A 24,011-nucleotide genomic window follows, 5' to 3' on the forward strand; every position below is an offset into this window, starting at 1 on the left:
TATTGTATAAAATACCTAAAGCAGTTCTATTTCCCACACTAAACCCTAACTGATATTATGAAGTTTTGCCTTTACTGAGTAAATAAAAGAACTAACAGATTTAATAGGATTTCACCAGAAATTCTCAGATTCTCAATTAAGCCATGCCCCAATCACCTCTACAGGGAAATTAACTTGACATATTCTTACATGTCTTGATGAACTCATTCATTTCAGCATAATTCAGGTGTTTTATGAACAGATACCGAGAGGACAACTAATCAATTTTCCACAGTAGGAAGAACTAAGGCAAGTCTCTTTTAATAAAAGAACTCAAATCAATCAAAACAAGTGTGGTAGCACCGAAATATATTTACATGCAGCTAAAATAGGCCACCACTCATTGGGATCATACTATTTAAAACTTTTTTTTAAAGTCATGATTGGTTGAAAGTAGAATATAATTAAAATCTATGAGTCAATTATTTTTAACTCAAGCAAAACACGTATTAATAATCTTTAAAAACTGATTCAAACCCTTAATGAGTGAGGGATCAGCCACATAAAACATCAGGGGCCATTATGGTAACCATGTCACAAATATTCTGCCTTTAAAAACGTAACCTTCTGTCTTTTCTATCATACTAATTTTGACCACATATACTATTATCATTTTCTTTTCACCCAATGAAGCAGAGACACACAAAGGACATTACTTCCAAATAATAGGTTCCTCAGTCTTTCTCAGTGATTAAAAATAATTATTTCTCCACAAATCCTATGAGAACATATGTTTCATACAACTACAGTTTCCTTGTACTTTTTAATGAACCATGATACTAAGCTTAATCAAAGTACACAAAATAATGTTCAATTAATTAAATACATTCATCTCTTTGTGAAGAAATAAAATATTAACTTCTTCATTAGCAGTGATGTTCACTACACGGAACATTTTAAATACACATTTCTTCAGAGCGTTTAACTTAAAACACAGGGGGACATATAATTATCATCTAAGGCCCCAGCAACACACTAGGGGAATTCTGACCCTGGCACACATATCTCAAAGTACATTTGCGTTTTCTTAATTTTTCTCACCCTCTATAGACTGATAATTTTAACTCTGCAACTCTGATGTTTAACTAAAGTAGGCACTTTGGGAAAAGAAAATTTGAATACAGATAGGATAAAACTGTTCTGCTTTAAGCAGATTGGTATTTGGGACAACCCTTGTTGGAGGTGGAACAACCTGTGGTTACACACTTGCTATGAAATGCAACAGCCCAAAGCAGGTATCGGAGAAAGATGTTCACCTGTGACTTTCCAGTGTTGATGTGGCAGCTGAGAGGATGAAGATAAATTACGTAGTTCAACTAAAGAAATATTATTCCTAATTACATGACATATCATGAAGAGGAGAAACTAAGTGTAACATAACACAATATTATTGCTCTACATCATTATAGAGCATTACGATTTATTTGAAACAGATCAGACACGTTATCTTATATGATACAATAACCTTGTGCAATTGGGAGAAATCAATTTTTCTATTTTAGACAGGAGGAGAAAAGAGAAGCTAAGGAAAGCTAAATGAGATAAAAGAGGTCTATTTTCTTTTTTTAAAGTAAATAGTGTTTTGAACAAAACTAATGATCCCTTGAGATACCACCTCACACCCATTCAGGTGGCTACTACTTTAAAAAAAAAAACAAACCAGAAAACAGAAAACAAGTGGTGGAGAAATTGGACACCTGTGCACTGTTGATGGGAATATAAAATGGTACAGCTGCTCTAGTAAACAGTATGGTGGTTCCTCAAAAGATTAAACACAGAATTACCATGTGATACAGCAATTTCTCTTCTGGGTATGTACCCCAAAGAACTGGAAGCAGGTCTTGAAGAGATGTTTGGATACCCATGTTCAAAGCAGTGTTATTTACAATAACTAAAATGTGGAAGCAACCCAACTATTCATCAACTGATGCATGGATAAGCTATATATATATATATATATATATATATATATATATATATATATATATATACACACACACACACACATATATATATACATACAATGAATATTATTCAACCTTAAAAAGGGAGGAAATTCTGCAATATGCTACAACATGGATGAACCTTGAGGATATGAGGATATTATGCTTAGTGAAATAGCCAATCGCAAAAAGACAAATACCATATGACTCTGCTTACATGAGGTATTGATACTTAGAGTAGTCAAAATCATAGACAGAAAGTATAGTGGTCATTGCCAGATGCTGCGGGGAGGGGAGAATGGGGGGTTACTGTTTTAATATGTGTAGAGTTTCAGTGGGGACGGGGATGGATGATGTGACAGCTGCACAACAATCTGAAAGTATTTAGTACCACTGAGCGGTTCACTGAAAAATGGTTAAGAAGTTAAGTTTTATGTTATGTGTACTTTACCACAAAAAAGGAAAAATAAAAATAATCCCTTTTTTAACTATGGTAGACATAGAAGGGGATGGCTTTGAGAAATGCTTCTATAATCAGCCCCTCAATAAAGTCAAAGAATATGATCCTCACCCCACACAGCCAGACCACATTCAGACAATCAAAGTAAAATCAGTGTGCTTTCCATACCAATGAGAATTCAAGATATGGCTCCTAAGCCAATTTCATACCATCTAATCACATTGCCACCTGTTAATTACACTGATATTTAAAGTTCAGTAAAATTAAAAATTCAGTCACACCGACCTCATTTCAAGTGCTCAATAGGTACATCTGGCTAACTTGTGTGGACAGTGCAGATACAAAACATCTCTATCACTGTTGGAGGGCTACTGGACCCTGCTAACCTAGAGCAACCACTTGATGTTTTTTCTAATTTTTCTTATCCTTTATATCTACAGATAGAGCCCTTGTTTCTAATGTTGATCATGTACATTCTCTTTTCTAAGTTTAAAACAAATTGCATAAATTTTACTTAAGAGTGCAAAAAAATTTTTTGTTCTCAATAAAAATAAATACTTAGGACAATGTGTTTTGTGGGAGCAATGTGACTGAAAATGATTCACTGGGTTCATTTGTTTGTTTTTGGTTTAGCTTTAAAGCTCTGGTCAAAGTTCATTTTATTTTGACATTTGATTTTGTGTCTTAACTGAAATATATCACTTCTTAATGTTAGTAATTTACCTATATAGCCTGTTGGATTTTTAAAATATCAATTGGAAATAAAGACAGAATAATTAATTCCTTTCCAAAGAGATACCTTTCTTTTTCCTTTCATTATTGCCTGGACCAGGAGTCCCAGTATGTTGTTGAATAAGAGGGAAGTGCTTGCCTCATTTACAACCAATAATTCACTGTTAAGCATGGTGTTTGCTATAGGTTTTCAGTAGGTACTCTTCAGTATCAAGAAGTTTCCCTCTCTTCCTTTTAACTAAGAGTTTCCCTAATTAATGGATGTTGAATTTTCATAAATACTTTATCTGTTGAGGTAATAATGGTTTTTTTCTCTTATGCTGGTTACTCTACAAATGTTATTTAAATCAACCAGGCACTACTGGAATAAACCAAATATACACAAATGATATATAAAGATGACACAAGTCCTAAATTGGATATATGTACTGTAAATATTTCCTCCCAATGTGGCTTCTTTTTTTCATTTTCCTAATGGTACCAAGCATAAAGCAGAAATTTTTAACTCTGTCAAAACCAAATTTATATATTTTTTCATTTATGATTCATGCTTTTGGTGTCCTAGTAAGAAATCTTTGTTTATCTGACACTGTGAATGCTCTCATTTTCTTCCCCTGTATTAGTTATTTATCCATTACTCTTCTTTTAGTGGTTACCCTAGAGATTTCTATATGCATCCTTGACTTATTAACATTTAGGTTGGTAATTTTACAACTTTCTTCATCTTAGAACCAAGGACTTTAAAAACACTTCAACTTAATGTACAATTCCCAAATTAAGCAGTATTATTGATGTAATTTTAATTTTCTAAATAATTTTAAAAAGATATTATTACGACTGGTTTTAAGTCAATATTCATTTAGACTTTTCCCAAATTTTTACCCCATATATTGGTCTTCATTCCTTGCTACATTTTTCTTCTTTCCTCTTCAAAAAATTACCTTTACCGTATCAGTTCTGCTAAAATTGAATTCATCAGTTTTTGCTGTCTAGAAATATCTTTACTTCACCTTCACTTCTGAAGAATATTTTCACTGGGTATGGATCTAGATTGGCAATTATTTTACTTCCGTACTTTGAAGACATCTTCCTATTCTTCTGGTTTCCATTTTGATCATTTATGGTAATACATCTTCTTTCCCCTCTAGCTGCATTTGAGGTTTTCTCTTTCTCTTTGGTTTTACTAATTTTACTATGACATGTCTAGTTGTGATTTTCATTGTATCTGTCCTGCTTGGGATTCTTAGGACTTCTTAATTATGGGAACTGATGTCTTTTCTCTTCAAATATTGTTTCTGCCTCTCTCTTCTGCTTTTAAGATTCCTATTATATATACATTAGAACTTCAGAACTTTTCATTATGTCCCACATATCTGTTATAAATGTTTCCATATTTTCCATCATTTGTCTCTCTGTGACTCAGAGTGGATATTTTTTTCCTAATTGGTACACTATTTCTCCCAAGGAGGAAGACCTCCCAAATGTCAATGTAAGGAGGTTAGCAGACCCTATTCCCAGCAAAACAACCAGTTAACTGGTAAAAATTATTTTAAAAAATAAAAACCATTTAAAACATCTGGAAATTGTCCTAAGAGCATAGAGCAAATAAAGAAACATTTATTTAAGAAAATCTATTAAATCTTGGTAATAATGAGAGGCTGTGGCATCTCAGCCACAATCTATTCCAATGTATGCTTCCCTAGCTCAGTGTGAATGAAGCAACACTCCAGGCAAGTATAGCCCAAGAAGACAGGACTTCCCCTATGCCCAGCTCCCAGTCTAGGGCTACAAATTCACCCATAGAGGGGCAGGCCCCCAGATCAGAATTGCAGAAGCTCTATCCCAAGAAGGCACAGCCAAAGGACAAGTCTCCTTTCCCCCAACCAACCCCCACTTGTAGGGCAAAAGGCATAGTACATCTAGATTGCCCCTGCCCAAGTTCATTCAATACAGTGAAGGGTCCATAACAAAAGAGGCAAACTGTGAAGATCAGAGACTACCATCCCTACCCAACACCACACTTGAAGAGCTGGAGTATCACTCCAGAGGGAAACAAATTATAGTCCCTGAATTCAGCTCCAATGCAGTGATGCAGAGGTCATGCTGAGAAGGAGAGAGGTCATGTGAACAGAAAGCTCAACAGCTCTGCTGTTATTTGTAACAGAGCATAAGAAAATTCATTTCTAAGGATGATGTCAAAAACAATGGCGATCTTGGGTGTGAGCATTTAAGAGGCTGGTGGTTTCCATATCACTAGTAGGAACAAATGAAACAACAGATCAGATAGAAGTTTAATAGAGAGAATCAAGTAAAGGATAGCTAAGGAGAGCTCTCTTGGGATCAGAGAATGCCCCAAAGACTGGCAACACCCTACCCTTGCAGAGAGGCCCAACTTTAACTGAATCAGATTGTGGAGCAATTTATACCAAAGGGCACTGTCAAAAAAAAAAAAAAAAAAAAAATCAGCTAGCAGTTAGTGGAGAGGCTAAAAGCTAAGTGAGATAACAACAAAGTCAGCCTAGCCAGAGCTGAATGGGAGGAGCAGGGAAATAGACAATCAAAGAGAGTCCAGCTAAAATAATAATCATCCCTGGTGGTCATGGAGGCTGTGCACATACCCAAGGCTACAAATATAAATGAAGAATGTGACATAATAATGAAATCATTAAATCTGTAAAACTATGAAACCATTGTTTCAGATGTTCAATCACCAAATACCAATTTCTATTTGAAGATATTTCTGCTGTTTTGTCTTCTGATGACTCTTTGCCTTTATATATATATAATATATATAATATATAATAATAATATATGAACAATATAATATATATATTGTTCTGTCCTTGGAGGGTAGGAGCCATCTTGGTGCAGTAGGGATGGAGGAGCCCCATGCCCACTTCCAAAGGTTCAAGGCCCCAAGCCCATACCCCTGGTTCTCCATTTTAAGCCTCACAGTGATTCTGCCCACCCACACTGAAGAGGCCTGGTTTTTCGAGCGAATTGACACTTAAGTGCTAAATTCAAGTTCAGTGATTGTGCCTTTATTGAGGGCAATGTTGATTTCATTTGTGTACACCCAGATCCTAGCACCAGACCCAACACCTAACAGCCCCTTAATCAAAATGTATTGAGTGAAACGACTGCATAAGTTGTTTTTCTCATTGCCAATTAGAAAACAGAAAAAACAGAACACAAAACCAGAAACCAAATCACATACTACATTATACATCCTAAGCATATATATGGATGGAGGCCTCATAAAATTCTTTAGAGAATTAAAAAAAAAAAAATGTGTCTAATCTTCCGTTAAACTCTACCTACCTATCCAGCTCTTAATTTAGTTATTATATATTTCAATTCTCAGATTTCTAGTGATTCTTTTCATAATGTCCTATTCTCTGCTAGGATTAAATATCTTATAAACTAGTTTCTTAACATATTAATAACCATCGTTTAAAGTTGACTTCTGTTAACACCTATATCTGAATAGTCTATCTGCTGGTTTCTATTTCTTGCTTTTTTTTCTCTTGCTAAAAAGTAGTGTGGTTTTGTTTCCTGATCTGCCTGCTAAGTTTTGATTAAAGGCTAGACATTGTATGACAAATTATAGAAATAGTATCAGGGCTCAGGATGATCATACCTTCTTCCCCAAAAGATTTACAGTTGACCCTTGAACAACACAGGGGTTTAATTCAAGTATAATTTATAGTTGGCCCTCCGTATCCATGGTTCCTCCACGTCCATGGATTCAACCAACCACAGATCATGTAGTACTGAAATATTTACTGTTTAAAAATATCTGCATATAAGTGGACCCATGCAATTCAAACTCATGTTGTTCAAGAGTCAACTGTACTTTTGTGTAAATGGGCAGTAAGGATAAGGACAGATAAAATCAAAGCAGATTCAAAGCTATGTTACAGTCTTTGTGACTGTTAGTGTATTTTCAGTTCACCCAGACTCCAGAAGTTTAGCCCTTTGGGTATCCCCAACTGAAACTGCAAGATGTTCACCGGGCTCTTCCTCTTCAATGGGCCTAAGCTCTGCTGTAAACTCTGCTCAATTTGTGATTCAGAACCCATTACAAGGGAAAATGATGCTAAGTGTCAGGCCCGTCAATTTGCATTCCACTCCTTAACAGAATACTTGATCTCTCCTGTCCTTGTCCCCAGATAACTCTCTGATAACTTCAAACAGGTTTTTTAAAATATATGTCTTCCCCAGCTTTTCTAGTTTTTCTTAGTAGGAGGTACTGTTCTTTAATCAGAATTGCCAAAAGTTTGCCTAATTTATAATCTTCTTTAAGGAAGAGCAAACAGTCTAACATTTTATCATTACAGGTTCCCCCAAAATAAAAGACTGCATAATATAAACACATACTTCACCCAGTGAAGTACTAGAGACTAAATGCATTTAATAGATTTGAAAAAACTTGCTAACATTAACCTTTATGTTAGCCATGGATACTTATTAAAAACTAAAAGAATGTTTTCTCAGTGCATATGAATAATTTAGTTTAATTTTCTTACAAAGATAATTCATACTATTTGAACATTTCCAAGAGTATAATGAACGTGTTGACTTTTTTGTGGTTTAAGGCTCAGTACAATCTCATTTCCACTTGTAGAAAGTTGCCTGAAAACAAACACCTAAAAAACAATTTAGTTTTCCACTTAAAATGATATGCTATCAAATTAAAATCACTCTAATGATAAGGTAATGATTAGGACTACAGGTATAATGCACGAACAGTTTAAATTGGATTATTATAAAGTCTACTTATCCCCCTTTTAATGGCATTTGTGGTAGTCAAGAAATGAATAACCATCAATTACTGAGGCAAGAACATTACCTCAGGGCTTCCCTGGTGGTGCAGTGGTTGAGAATCTGCCTGCCAGTGCAGGGGACACGGGTTCGAGCCCTGGTCTGGGAAGATCCCACATGCCGCGGAGCAACTGGGCCCGTGAGCCACAACTACTGAGCCTGCGCGTCTGGAGCCTGTGCTCCGCAACAAGAGAGGCCGCGACAGTGAGAGGCCCGCACACTGCGAGGAAGAGTGGCCCTCGCTTGCCGCAACTAGAGAAAGCCCTCGCACAGAAACGAAGACCCAACACACCAAAAAATACATAAATAAATAAATAAATAACTATATTAAAAAAAAAAAAAAGAACATTACCTCATTTGTTTCATATCACCCATTTTTCTAAAGCAAGTCCTTCAATCATTATTCCCAAGGCTATATTTTATCTTTATAATTGCTTTAAATATTAAATCTATAGCTAATATATGTTTTCGATACATCATTATTTTGTGAGGAATGTAAGTTTCTCCCTCTCTCAGCACCACCTCAAGCATGCATGCACACACACGAACAAGCACACACACATCATATACACACAAAGAATCACAAAGGCCTACATATTCAATTTATATGTAAAAAATGATGCAGAAATCATCATGATTTCAGAAAAGAAAGAACTTGAAAATGGACATTTTTATTCCTAAATTATTTCTTTATTCACCACATTCAAACGATAAATTATAATAAATATTAGTGATAGTTTAAAAGCAAAATTAAAATGCTCAGTCCACTTCTACTTTCTGGCTTTATGGAAATATTCGTTGCAACTCAGTTACAGAAAATAGAAAAACGGCCTTTCTTCACAACTCCTAAAATTCCTATTTTTTCCATATAGATGAAAGACCTTGGAATTAAGCTAAATCTTTCAGGAAGTATAAAGGTTTGTTTAGTTTTAGAGTTTTTACTTGTAAAGCATCCCTGCCAATAATCATCTTTTTTAAGAACTTGGAGTACAGTGCATCTACGGTCTTAGCAATTGTCCTAATGTGAGAGTTAATTTGGTTAATAATAGTGGCAGACTTGATCTCTACTAGGTTCCACAATTTTAGCCTTTCTCTATAAAGTTTTGCTACCAATATTTTTCTTTATAATCTAACCTGTATATTAAATATTACTTATTGCTCAGGTAATACCTTATTTTACAACATGCCCTTGGATAAGGAAGAAATTATTAAGATTTTAAAAAAAGAAGTACAATAGGAAATTACAGACAAGGTTATTAAGATGTCTAAGACCATAGGTCTCTAAGAAGGGTTTAAAAGTAGTATTGAAGTGGGCATTACTGCATAGGAAAGTGGCCAGCTTTATATAAAAAATGCAAAAATCAAAACAGTTTATCCTAAAAGCATGCATGAAAGGAACAATCTTCCTTCTGTTTCTACTGTACTAATCATAAAAAAGTTATTATTGATTATCATTTATTTTCCACAATCTTCTCTCTTCTTAAAAGGAAGTGCTGGCATTACAGTCCCAAGTTTCTGCTAATGAATAATCATGTCAGTTGTCACTCAATTATCACTTTCAAAACTTAATCTATATTATGTACAGCACCTTGCTTTTTTTTCTTTGAAGTTCTTCATTGAATTTAAAAGTCAAATTTTTTTTTTTTCCAAGAAGAGTAAGTTGATGGAACATGAAGGCTGAGATTAAATCAGGAGGAATCATTGATCAAGGATGCTTGGAATTCTTATGAATACAAATAGCCTATCAAGGTTAATGAGGTTCAACTCAAGTTTAGAAGAAGAGAAAAACCACACTTAGTATTTTTTATGCACATACAGATTTAAGGTCTTAGACAGAATTTGAAAAGTAAATTATGCAAACTCAAATGTAGCTTTCATTTGGGTTTTTCACAAGCTATTTTCATTGTTTTTTCCCCAGTGTAGAACAACTGCTTAAAATATATATTCTGGGTCAACAAAAACTAATGCAATTAGTGAGAAAGAGCAAAGGTCCCCTTGAATACTGACAACTCTTCCAGAAATTAATGTGCTTTTAAGGAATGACTGGACAACAAATGTTAGCTTTGAAAATTAACTGTAAAGTTTTTCTACAATATATTATTTCAGTCAACAAATATTAACTGAGTGCCTAAAATGGGTGAGACGTTGTTTGCAGGGGGTGCATAAAAGGATATTGAGATAAGACCTGGTTCTTACCCCATACTCATTTATGATTTGAAAAGGGTCTAAGTCTTTAATTCATAAGTGGCTCCCAGAATGCCACAAGTTTGAATTATAACATCAATGCATACTGGTAAATGGCCCAGAGCAAAATCTGTGCACAGCAACATATCAAAAGAAAATGTAAACAGAAGGTTAAGCATCAGAGTGGAAGCAGAGGAGATTGTTAGAAAGACAGAAGAAATCAGTTCAACACACTCCAGGAATAAAGACAGAATCCGCTAAAGTAAACAGGATCTCTGGGTACAAGAATGCTGTTAAAGAGAGGTAAGGGTGGGGGAGCCTTACCATAGCCACGAACAAACAGTCCTTTAGACGTCATTACTCCCTGATTCTGTGTTCACCAACAACTTTTTGGTTACTAATTCAGCTTTCTAAAATGTAGGTACAGAAAACTGGGAGACTGGTGCCCTGCACAAGAGAAGACTGTATAAATATCCACGTAGGATTCCCACAGGGTACATCAATGAACTGGCACTCTTCTATATACTGTTCTCTTGCAAGTGTCACTATTAATATGAATATGAACCAGCATCCTGGGTCACATTAATTCTAGGACACAGAAAACTCAAGTTTCCAGATGTCTTGTCCAGAGGACAAGACACTGAAAAATGGTATCTTTACCAAGGTAGGGACATCAAGGTCAGATTTGTCTTGGTGACAGGACCGCTTTCTTCTGCAGCCCCATTTCTCCTTTATTTCAACCTGCTTTGAAATTTTAAAGAAACATATCCAGATTACTTTAAGACAGTGTGAGATGGGTGCCATAAGATCCTCAGTGACATAGGCAAAAGGATGGTTCAGAAAGAAGGATTATCACTTGCAATGGATACAATCCAAGAAGGCTTCAGGGAGGAAAAGCTTTAGAATTTCCACAAAAAGAGGACACTATGGAAACAATGAACAACTAGAACAAAGGCAAAAGATGGAAATGAGGACGGAAGATAAAGAAAAAATGAGTCTACAAGACTGTATAAGGTTCTGCAGGAGAGGTGTTAGGTCAAGGTTAAAGAGAAAGACATTAATGATCAAACAAACCACAAGAAATGTTACCATTCAAATGTTCTTGGGCCTGATCAATAATCTCATTTTATGCATCTTTTCTTACTTACATTTGATTTCTAAAAAAGCAACTAAAGGAGATTAATTTCCATTTTTTATAGAATGTATAAGGCAATACTCCATGCCACCAAAAGTAAAGCAGAGGCTAAATGTTTTTCAATTAAATTTCAATAAATTTTCCACTGTTAGAGATTAAATTGAGTGATCCATGACCTATATATATCTCTCTCACAAAGTCTATACTAGATGTCACTTTGAGAATAGCTTAGGAATAAAGATATTCAAAGGGCCTCCACAAGTATAAAAAATAAACAAGCCATAATCAGAAGTGTCACTAAATCTAAAACAACTGATATAAATTTAATTAATTATTTTACTGTTAAAAATAAGAAAAATCAGGGAAAACTGATAAATGGTAATTTCTTCGAGTATGAACAATGTCTTTTTGTGATATCCTTTTCAATGGAAATTAGGAAAAAAATCTTTCATCCCCCAAAAGGAATTTCAATTATACTTGCAACAAACTCAAAGAACATTCTATGTCAATTTTAGAATATCATCTTCATAGAACAGGGAAATCTGAGGGGTTTTTGTTCATTGCTATGTCACCAGTAACTAGAACAGTGCCTGGCATGTAATAGATGGTCATTAACTATTTCATATGTGAGTAAATGTTCAATCTTTCTCTCCAATTGTGTTTCATATCCAAATCTATACAACCTACCCCAACTAACCCAAGAGAATTCCAACTCTTCTGGTAACACATGTGAAAATGTAAAAGAACTATTAATTTAGGACAAAGGGAAAGCTAGCCTCTTTCAATGAGAGCATTATTACAGTATAAATAATTTTTAAATGTCTACATACTTGAGGTTTTTTCAATTTATTCCGTAAATGGTAAATAAAAAGAAACAATGGGAAGGAAGGGAGAAGAGGAAGGAGGGAGGGAGGACAGACCAACATGTGGTTTTAAACAACTCAGCAAAGAGATTTTTCTGCCTCTGGCATCATTAGCATAGTTTTGTTTTTTTTTTTAATATTTAACTTTGACAAAATAATCATATATTTTACCACATTTGTCAGCAGAATAAAAGGCTAAATAATTCTCATAAAAATACTTTAAAAGTCCTACAATTACAACTGCTCTGAGAATATTTCTAGTAAGAATTTATTAAACATGTAGAGAGGAAGGCAAGATCAAGATGGCAGAGTAGGAAGACCTTCAGCTCACCTCCTCCCAAGGACACACGAAAACTTCAACTACTTATAGAACAACTATCTCTGAGAATGACCTGAAGACTAGCAGAATAGCTCTTCCACAATTAAGGATATAAAGAAAGAAAACCACACCAAGATGAGTACAAGGGGAAGAGAAGTAATTTAGTCACAACCCAGCAGGTCAACCCCCAGCAGGTGACCCAAAAGAGAAAGGAGATGTCACAAACTCAGAGGTCCTCCCTAAGGAACAAGGGGTTCAGTCCCAACTTCGGGTACCCCAGCCCTGCAGACTGGCACCTGGAAGACAAGCCCCCTTAACTGGTTTTGAAAACCAGCAGGGCTTACAGCCAGGAGAGCTGGAGGGCTGTAGAAAACTGAGACTTTGCTCTTAAAGACTGGCAACACAAACTTACTCCAAGTCCCAGAACAGAGGCAGCAGAGTTACAAGTGCCTAACACCCTAGCTGTCCTGCCAAGACTGCCTCATCAGACCCCCCCAGCCCACGCAAGGCTCCCTCTCCAGTCCCCCACCAAGGCGGCAATCCCTGGCACACCCCTGGAGAAGCCTTGGTTCATGCTGGGCTCCAACTCTAGCCCCTCTGGCTCCAGCCCCCTTGCCAAGGTGGTGGCCTTCTATGGGCCTTGGGCAAAGCCCCAGCCCATACGGCTCCAGCTCCAGCACCCCTACCACCAGGGAGCAGCCCCCAATACACCCCAGGAGAAGCCCAGGATCACTTCGGCTCCAGCCCTTCCATAAAAGCCACTGGACATACATAGTCTGTATAAAGACACTCCTACACAAGGACACATCTTCAAGATGTGGAGAGGTAACTGTTTCTCTGAATTCATGGAGACAAACACAAAAAGTGAAGCAAAATGAGAAGACTGAGGACTCTATTCCAAACAAAAGAACAAAATAAAACCCCAGGAAAAAAACACAAAACTTTAATGAAATGTACGTAAGTAATTTACCTGATACAGAGTTTAAAGCAATGCTCGTAAAAATGCTCACTGAACTTGGGAGAAAGGAAGAACACAATTAGAACTTCGAAAAAGAATTAGAAGATATAAAAAAGAAGGAATCAGAGGTGAAGAATACAATAACTGAAATGAAAAATACACTAGAGGCAATCAACTGCAGATGAGGTGATGCAGAAGAATACATAAGCAACCTGGAAGACAGAATAGCTGAAATCACTAAATCAGAACAGCAAAAAGAAAAAATAATTTTTTAAAATGAGGAGAGTTTAAGAGACCTCTAAGATAACATCAAGCATAGTAACATTCACATTATAGAGGTCCCAGAAGGAGAGGAGAAAGAAAGGGGTAGAAAATGTATTTGATGAAATAACGGCTGAAACTTTAACCTGCTGGAAGAAACAGATATCCAGGTCCAGGAAGCAAAGAAAATCCCAAACAAGATGAACCCAAAGAGATCCACACCAAGACATACCATAATTAAAACAGTAAAAGCTAAAGAGAGAATTTTAAAGGCAGCAAAAAAAAAAAATCAAGTCACATACAAGGGAAGCCCCATAAAGCTATCACCTGATTTCTCAGCAGAAACTTTACAGGCCAGAAGGGAGTGGCATGATATATTTTATTTAAAGTGATGAGAGGAAAAACACCTACAACCAAGGATACTCATGTGGCAAAGTTATTCAGAATTGAAGGAGAGATAAAGAGTTTCCCAGACAAGAAAAAACTAAGAAGAGGTTAACACCACTAAACCAGCCTTCCAAGAAATGTTAAAGGAACTTCTTTAGGTGAAAAAGGAAAGGCCCTATAAAGGTAGGAAAATATATGAAAGGAAAAAACCTTACTGGTAAAGGAAAATATATAGTAAAGGCAGTGAATCAACCACTTAAAAAGTTAGTGGAAGGTTAAAAGACAAGTCAGAAAATCAACTGTAACTACAATAAACAGTTAAGGATACACAAAAAGATGTAAAATTTGATGTCAAAAACATAAAACATGGTGGGGGGGGAATAAAAAATGTAGAGATTTTAGACTGTGTTTAAACTTAACTATCAGCTTAAAGTTAATTAATTAATTAATTAAGATACATTTTCTGTTGATGCACAGACAAGATGAAAGAGAAACTCAGACTACAGTAACATTAAATATTTCCTTTGGATTATATAAAGTTATATGCTTTTAACACCAATTTTCTACCTTTCATTATTATTTAGGAAATTCTTCAAATCTGGCAACTTATTACAATTAGAACACAACTTCACTAATAAGAACAGGGTAAGACTGATACATATCTATTTCCAAATGTGTCCTCCATGTTTGATCTAATTTGCATAATGAAAATAGGAATTAAAAGCCATTTTCTTTTTATGAAGTTCTTTCATTTGATTTTTTTTCTTTTTTAGCTAGTGGATCCTTTTTTTTTTTTTTTTTTTTTTTAAAATTTATTTATTTAGTTATTTTATTTTTGGCTGTTTTGGGTCTTCGTTTCTGTGCAAGGGCTTTCTCTAGTTGTGGCGAGCGGAGGCCACTCTTCATCGCGGTGCACGGGCCTCTCTTGTTGCGGAGCACAGGCTCCAGACACGCAGGCTCAGTAGTTGTGGCGCATGGGCCCAGTTGCTCCGTGGCATGTGGGATCTTCCCAAACCAGGGCTCGAACCCGTGTCCCCTGCATTGTCAGGCAGAGTCTCAACCACTGCGCCACCAGGGAAGCCCCTTTCCTTTGATTTTTAATATTTTCTGATACTTACGCCATCTGTGCTGGATAAAAGGCAACCTGGAAACGGTAGCTGCCTAGTTACACTTCACTCATGGTTGCCACATCATTCATGACTACTACACAACTCTAAATTGATGGAGGCATCAACTCTACCTCATGGCAAACAGCTGGAGATTTGAAACCCTTTATGTTCCCAAAGAAAAAATATCAGTAATAACTTTTTGCTGTGCCTTCTGCCAGTTTCACCCCCCAAACAAATAACTGTTCCTTCAAAGAAAAAAGGCCCCTCTGTGTGAGGGACGGGCTCAATTGCTACTGGAACAAGAATATTTTCAAGTTTGATAGGTATCCTGGCTTTGAGGTCCCAATGAAGAGAAATGAATTCATAGAAATTTTTATATGTAATTAAAGTGGTCATCTATATAATTTTACCGTATCTATATCCAAACTAGAGTTCATAAAACATCACAATCTTTATATTAAAATTTCATTAAGCAATTCTATGAAACAGAACTGAAGTCCTTTGAATACAGCTTAAAAACAGCAAAGTCACCTCTACTTGTGCCGCCAAATGTACTCTCTCCTTGTCTTTTCGCTCCAAGCACCGCTTCACTTCCTCTAACTCAGATGCCATTGCACTGAAGTTCAGCTGCACTCTCCAATCTGACATCTGCTTCTCCAGATCCTCTTTTTCCCGCTCAACCCCTTAAAAGAGAAAATGTAAAGTTTGATGGTTGTTCGTTACTCACAGGATAATGTACTTTCGAATGGTATGTTTTAATATTCTACCTAATACAATCCACTTATTAACTGTCACTGTCACCCAACAGATTTTCAGAATTTGTCATTCTATTGTTTCAAGTCTCACACAGTTTTCTAGAATATACACATTGCTGTGTCATCCAATATTACCACATTTTGATACTAAACTTAAAGTGTTATCTGATTTCTAGTACAATTTATTTCAAGAAAATTCTATGCATATTTTTCTTTAATTTGCCTTACATTCCTATATTACCCCAAACTCTAAAACAAAAATACTGAAAGAATTTTCAACTAAGCTTCTCCACCTAACTGAAGTTAGTGAAGTTCACACAACAAAACACTTTTCTTGCAACATAAACAAATGATGCTGCTAAATCTTGATTGTGTTATGACCTCTAATCTATTAATTCTGGAGACTACTACATACAATTGTATCACTGAACAATACAAATTGACTTAGTATTTATTTTTAGTTCAACATGAAATACTTGGTATATGATGAACAGGGCACTGTTAACACCGTCTTTTTCAAAGATAAATAACACTAAATAAAATCCTTTTCTCAATGAGCTTGTATTCCAAGAATAGAAAGAAAACATATAAATAAAGTACTTCCATGAATTTAAGATGTCAAAAATTGGAACATATGTTATCAATTTAAAACTACTCTTTTTCTAGTAGCTTCCTTTCCAGAATAGGAAAGAAGGAAGGAAACACTAGCAAATCCAATTTATAGATCATTCGTAAGACACATCCTAACTTTAGAAATATTAAAATGTCAAAATTGTACATTTTGGATGAAAGATACATAGGTATTTTAATAGTGTGATAAGAGCACTTATAGATACTAGACAAATATTTCTCTATATCTGTATAATTTCTGTATAATAAATGGTTACTATACAAAAATAGTCCAAAGGATAGAATGATTAACTCTATCTTAATGAGAAACTGAGGTAGGAAGAACTGGTTACTATGGTAGTTCTAAAAAATAGATACAAAATTTCACCAAGCAAAGGAGATGAAGTTGGGGTGATATTTCAGGGAAAGGAAACAGCATAAAGCATAGAGGAACAATATTGGATTTCATATTCTGGTAACTGCACACACAGGAGTTCTACATAGCTAATACATATGAGGGCGGGAAACAGGAGAGTCAGCAGGGAGTTATGCACTGCCAGGGAGCTTAGAAATTAGCCTACAGACCAGGAGTTAACAAACATTTTCTGTAAAGGGTCAGACAGTAAATATTTCAGCTATATGGTCTCTGTCACAACTACTTATTTCTGCTATTATATTGCAAAAGTGACCTGGACAATGCATAAATGAATGGGAGTAGCTTTAGTCCAATGAAGTTTCTTTACAAAAACAGGAGGCGGTCTGGATTTGGCCCATGGGCCATACTCTGCCCACCCCTGCTAGGTCTTCAATGTGAAAATATGCATATTTTTTATGTGTAAATGTATATATTCATTTGACAAATATACATATTCATTCATCTTATAAATACATTTTTTATTTTATAAATTTATATATGCATATGTGTGTGCATATATCTCTCTATAGTACCTATCTACATATAGACATAGACATGTTTCATGATATATATAACATTAGTGTATACATACACATATACAAATTAACATTAGTATGAATATATTATACAAATTATGGAGATAATACATATGAATATGTGTATAAACACATATACGTATATGTATATTTATAAAACACATATGTATTTGGTGTGATGACATAATACTTTGATATGTTTCATAATATAGATGTTAAAATATGAGTGTGGATATATATAAATATATGGATATACACACATATATATATATATAATGAAACGTTTATCAAAAATAAAATACTTAAAACATAAAGTATAAAATATAGTGTTACAAACACTCTCCTCCCACACCCAGCGGGTTATATGTTCCATTTTAAAGAACTCTTGCTACAAACAATGATGGGTCAGTACAGGATAGTAGTTAAGAGTTCAAGTTTGGGTAGAAAAAAGATTTGGTCTGCTACTTCCAACAAATGTAACTTTAATAAGCAAGGCACTCAATTTCTTTGTTCTTTAGTCTTTTTTTTTTAAGTCATTAAAATGGAAGTAAGAATATTCCCCCCTCATAGAATAGTTGTAAGAACTAAAGGAGACAGTGTAAAATGAGTAGCATAATGCCCTGTAAGAACTCAATAAATTATAATGGGAGGTTTTAATCAAGAGAATAACATGAAAGGTTTGTGTCTTAGAAGGGTCCCTTTAGTAGCAGTACAGAAGACAGATTACAGACAAGCTATTCAACAGAGTAAGACAAGTTAAGAGGGTAACAGAGATGAGATGAAGCATGCCTAAACTGGGCTAGGGGGAACAAGAAAGAAGCAACTTCAAGAGATATCAGGATCTACAAATAGACAGAATGTAGAGACTAATTAGATGGAGGGGAGAAGGAATAAGTTTGGATGTTCTTTGTATTTTAGGCTTATCTGGATAAAGAATGATACGATCAATTAAGATAGGACATAAAAACAGGTTCTGAGGAAAGGATGAATTCAGTTGTAAATCGGCTGACTGAGCATTCTGGAAAGACATATATTGATGCCCAATGAACAACTCCATCTGGAGGGTTGAAGGTTAGGAGAGTGAGATGAGCTAGATTTAGGGATCATCGTTTGTAGGTGATAGCTAAGGCATAAGATTAAATAACAACCCCTAGGGAGAGGTACTAAGTGAGAAAAATCATAAATAGGATTCTAGACAACAGCGGCATTTAAAAGGCAAACTGTAAACAAAAGGAAAAGATTCAAATACAAAGACTGAAAACAATTAAGACAGAAGAACCAGGAAAGAGTAGGAACAATGAAGTCAGTGGAAGAGTTCTAAGAGGAAACAAACAGGAGTCAAGTAAGGCAAGTAATGGAAAGATTCCTTTGAATTTGACAGAGAAGACCACTAGTAAACTAAGCAAAGTCAATTTTAGAAGCAGAAGTGGAAGTCATTTTGCAGCGGATATAGGAACAAACAGCAGGCAGAGCATGATGAGTGTAATTTCTTATGTAGAATTTTTAAAAATAATACAAGTATTCTATAAAGATGAAAACTCTAGAACTGTTAAAAAAAGGTGAAGGGGCTTCCCTGGTGGCGCAGTGGTTGAGAATCTGCCTGCCAGTGCAGGGGACATGGGTTCGAGCCCTGGTCTGGGAGGATCCCACATGCCGCGGAGCGGCTGGGCCCATGAGCCACAACTACTGAGCCTGCGCGTCTGGAGCCTGTGCTCCGCAACAAGAGAGGCCGCGATAGTGAGAGGCCCGCGCACCGCGATGAAGAGTGGTTCCCGCTTGCCGCAACTAGAGAAAGCCCTCGCACAGAAACGAAGACCCAACACAGCAATCAATCAATCAATCAATCAATGAATCTTTAACAAAAAAAAAAAAAAAAAAAAAAAAAAGAAGGTGAAGAAGTCCACTGTCACAATGACAAGAGAACTTTAAGGGTTTTTTTTTTTTTTTTTTTAACCTGGGAAGTAGTTAAAAAAAAGAGAGATTCATGGGCTTCCTTGGTGGCACAGTGGTTGAGAATCTGCCTGCTAATGCAGGGGACATGGATTCGAGCCCTGGTCTGGGAAGATCCCACATGCCGCGGAGCAACTAGGTCCGTGAGCCACAACTACTGAGCCTGCGCGTCTGGAGTCTGTGCTCCGCAACAAGAGAGGCCACGATAGTGAGAGGCCCGCGCACCGCGATGAAGAGTGGCCCCCGCTTGCCACAACTAGAGAAAGCCCTCGCACAGAAACGAAGACACAACATAGCCAAAAAATGAATTAATTAATTAAAAAAAAAAAAAAAGAGATTCTTCTAGTCCTCAAAGACACCAAAAATAACTAGATTTTATGAAACAAAACATATAACAAATGTACCACAGAATCTTTTTCCAAACAAAATGAGAGTTCCTATGTGCATCTTTACGAAAATTTGATGAATAATCTAATACCTTATATTTTACTTTCAAAAATAAATTTTAAAGTATTTGATGTTAAAATATGATTAAATTACAACATCACATGAAACTCAAGCGAACTTAATGGCATACAAATATATTAGGATAGGTATGTCAAAATTTGCCATCCAGTGAAGATTTTCTGGCAATGTGGAAATTCTAACTTAGGCAACATATTGAGTTATGTGTAGGGAATCTGGGGAATTTGTAACATCAAATGCTTACAAGAGTTTCTACAGTAATTTAGGCATCTGAGTAAGAAGCATTAATATTTAAATAGTCTGAAATAGTCTACTAGAAACCATTATAAAATGTCAGTATCAACATTTCTGTTAAACACAAACTTTCAAAAAGAAATACATCCAGAGTAATTAAATTCCACAACCTAAATCAACACCTCCACTGAAAAATCATTCTAACAATTTTCAAACACAAAGTCTTCCTAATCAACATAAGAAAAAGCCAGTCATATTGTTGATAACCACTTCTACAATGTGATTAAATTTTGTCACCAATCTCCAAGTAACAAAAAGATAGAATCTTAATTGTATGCATATATTGGAAAAAAAAAATGTGTGTGTGTGTGTGTGTGTATATGAATCTGAAAAAAATTCCACTACTGGCTTGCTGTCTCTTTCTAAAAGAAAGACTCATGAGATAAGCAGGTCTGACAACAGAAATGGGTTTAAAAATCAAGAAGAGAAGACATTAAAATTGGATGCTAATATCAGCAAAAAACAAGTGAAATTTGAAATTAAAGACACAATACCATTTACATTAGCATCCAAAAAAATTAAATACTTAGGTATAAACCTAACAAAATCTATATGATGAAAACTACCAAACTCTGATGAAAGAAATCAAAGATTAACAAAATAAATGGAGAGATATTCCACGTTCATGGACAGGAAGATTCAATATTGTCAAAATATCAGTTCTTCCCAACTTCATCAATAGATTCAATGCAAGCACAATCAAAATCCCAGCAAGTTATTTTGTTGTATATTGACAACCTGATTCTAAAGTTACATGGAATGTCAAAGAATGTCAAAGATTCTAAAGTTACATGGAATGTCAAAGAATAGCCAGTGCAGTATTGAAGGAGAAGAAAAGAATTAGAGGACTGACACTATCCAACAAAACAGTGTGGTACTGGCAAAAAAAAAATGGTCAGGTAGATACATGGGACAGAATAGAGCGTCCAGAAGTAGGCCCACATAAAAATAGTGAACTGATCTTTGCCAAAGGAGCAAAGGCAATACAATGGAGAAAAGATAGTTTTTCAACAAACGGTGCTAGAACTGAAGCCCTACATGCAAAAAAATGAATCTAGACACAGATCTTACACCTTTCACAAAAATTAATTCAAAATGGATCACAGATTTAAATGTAAAATGCAAAATTATAAAACTCTTAGAAGATAAGAGAATGATTTGGGGTTTGGTGATGGCTTTTTAGATGCAACACCAAAGTCACAGTCCATGAAGGAAAGAAATGACAAGCTGGACTTCATTAAAAATTTCGGCTCTGTGAAAGACATTGTCAAGAGAATGAAAAGACAAGCCACAGACTGTGAGAAATTATTTGCAAAGACATATCTGATAAAGAACTGCCATCCAAAATATACAAAGTACTCTTAAAACTAACAATAAGAAAACAAACAACCATACTAAGAAATGGGCCAAAGACTTTAATGAATATCTCACCAAAAAAGATACACATACGGCAAATAAGCATATGAATAGATGCTCCACACCACATGTTATCAGGGAAATGCAAATTAAAACAACAATGATATGCCACTACAAACCTATCTGAATGGCCAAAATCCAGAACATTGACAACTTCAAATGTTGAAAAGGGTACAGAACAACAGGAAATCTCATTCACTGCTGGTAGAGGGAAAAATGATACAGCCATTCTGGAAGACAGTTTGGAAGATTCTTACAAAACTAAACGTACTCTTGCCATATAATCCAGCAATCACACTCTTTGGTATTTACCCAAAAGAGATGAAAACTTACGTCCACACAAAAATCTGCATGCAGACATTTAGTTTACAGCAGTTGTATTCATAATCGCCAAAACTTGGAAGCAACCAAGATGGGCTTCTGTATGTGAACAGATAAATAAACTGTGGTACATCCAAACAATGAAATATTATGCAGTGCTTTAAGAAAAAAAATTTTTAAAAGAGCTACCAAGCCATGAAAAGACATGGAGGAAACTTAGAGGCATATTACTAAGTAAAAGGAGCCAATCTGAAAAGGCTACACACTGTATGATTCCAACCATATTAGGTTCTAGAAAAGGCAAAACTATGGAAACAATAAAAAGATCAGTACTTGACAGAAGTTAGGGGAGAGTGGGATGAATAGTGAAACACAGAGGATTTTTAAGACAGTGAAACTACTCTATGATACTATAATGGTGGATACATGTCATTATGTTTGTCCAATCCTGTAGAACACACAAGAGTGAACCCTAATGTAAAATACAGACTTTGGATGACAATGATGTGTCAATGTAGGGTTCATCAGTTATAACAACTGTACCACTGTGGAGAGGGTTGCTGATAGTGGGTGAAGCTGTGACATGTGGGAGCAGGGGTACATGGGAAATCTCTGTACCTTCTGCTCAATAGTGCTATAAACATAAAATTTAAAAATTAAGTCTGTTTTTAAAAAACTGGATGCTAAATTATGATTAACTTGGAAAACCTTGTAGTAGATCAAGAAATAGGATGAAAAGAATATAACATAAGGAAAGCGATTCTGAAAATGGGAAATATTTAAGAAAGATCAATAAAGCCCCAGACATTTACAAGTCAGAATTATACCTCTTCTAAACCTCCAGTCATCTTCTTGTTCGTCCTGATGGTTTGACTGTTGCTTGGAAATCTGAGATACTTGATGTACTAAGCCTTTTTGATCACCTTCTGCTTTCATAAGTTGTGTACGGAGTTCTTCTACCTAAATACACACAGTCAAAAATGAAACTTTTATCAGTTTTAAAAGCAGGAAAAGAATAACTGAACTTACAAATTATTTTTCTAGGGAAAAAAAATTTACTTCCAATGGGCTATTGTAAGCACAAGTTGAAGCCAAGTTAATCTCCTTGTTATGCCAAGCACAGTAGAACAGTCTCTTGCTCCATTTCTTTATTCCTCCCATTCCGTCCACAAACAATGAATGTTCTTTCCCCTTCTCTGTGTCTACTGTGACAAAGAATTTGATCACACTTTTTTTAAATCGCTATTTTCACCTCAGTCCACTCTACTGTTATTAACCCAAACTACCTCCAATTAAGTACTATACATTTTTATATTTTTCACTTATTTTCTTTCATGTGAACATAGTCTATTGGTTGGTAAAGTCAAATGAAATGATCACAATTTAGCACACTGTGATATCAAAGTACTGCTCAAAATAAATACGCAATAAAAGCTGTTAAATAAACTATAAAATCCTTGAGGTAAGGTACCATTTTATTCATCTGCGTATATCTGGAGACTAGCAAGCATGTCCACAATGACCTTTAAACAAGTCAGCAGTGGCAGAAAGACTCAGGTAAAGTCACAATGACAACCTTAACACATAAATCTCTTATTTCAAAAGATAAGATTAGAAATTACAAGGCAGAGTTCAAAAAAAAAAAAAAAGAATCAGAAGGAAATGAATACAAATATAAACTTCCAAAAAAGAAAGTCTAAACTCTGCCAACATTAATTCCATTGGACCACTGGCTGCAAAACAAAGCCATTACACATTTTTAAACATTTTGTAAAACAGGAGCTACGGTGTTTCAGATGCTTCAGGATTAAATGTCAAAACGTAATACTCCTTCTGAACGTCTAAGATGTCTGACAACTTTGCCTACCTAGCATAGTATGTAGTGAGTTATGTAACCCACACCTCAAAACAGAGGAAGTTACAATTGCAATTTATATTAAACACAGGCAGAAAGGTAGTTAGAAACCCACATGCCCTTATCCAATGTGTATAAAATGGCTATTTCAAGTTACTGAACTTTAAATATCAGAAGCACC

The 24,011-nt window shown here is 35.4% G+C and overlaps 1 protein-coding gene across 2 annotated transcripts in view; it reads right to left on the bottom strand.

Moving 5' to 3' along the window:
• CEP128 (centrosomal protein 128) overlaps positions 1 to 24,011 on the bottom strand; it is a 435,146-nt gene that overhangs the window by 288,341 nt on the left and 122,794 nt on the right. For both annotated transcript variants that reach the window (XM_036844970.1, XM_036844969.1), the window contains 2 exons: positions 22,803 to 22,935; positions 15,746 to 15,897 (listed from right to left, as the gene is read on the bottom strand). In XM_036844970.1, the coding sequence (XP_036700865.1) occupies positions 15,746 to 15,897; positions 22,803 to 22,935 (285 nt within the window). The remainder of the gene's footprint in view (positions 1 to 15,745; positions 15,898 to 22,802; positions 22,936 to 24,011) is intronic.

This window comes from Balaenoptera musculus, chromosome 2 (assembly GCF_009873245.2).
Source record: "Balaenoptera musculus isolate JJ_BM4_2016_0621 chromosome 2, mBalMus1.pri.v3, whole genome shotgun sequence".
NCBI lineage: Eukaryota > Metazoa > Chordata > Mammalia > Artiodactyla > Balaenopteridae > Balaenoptera > Balaenoptera musculus.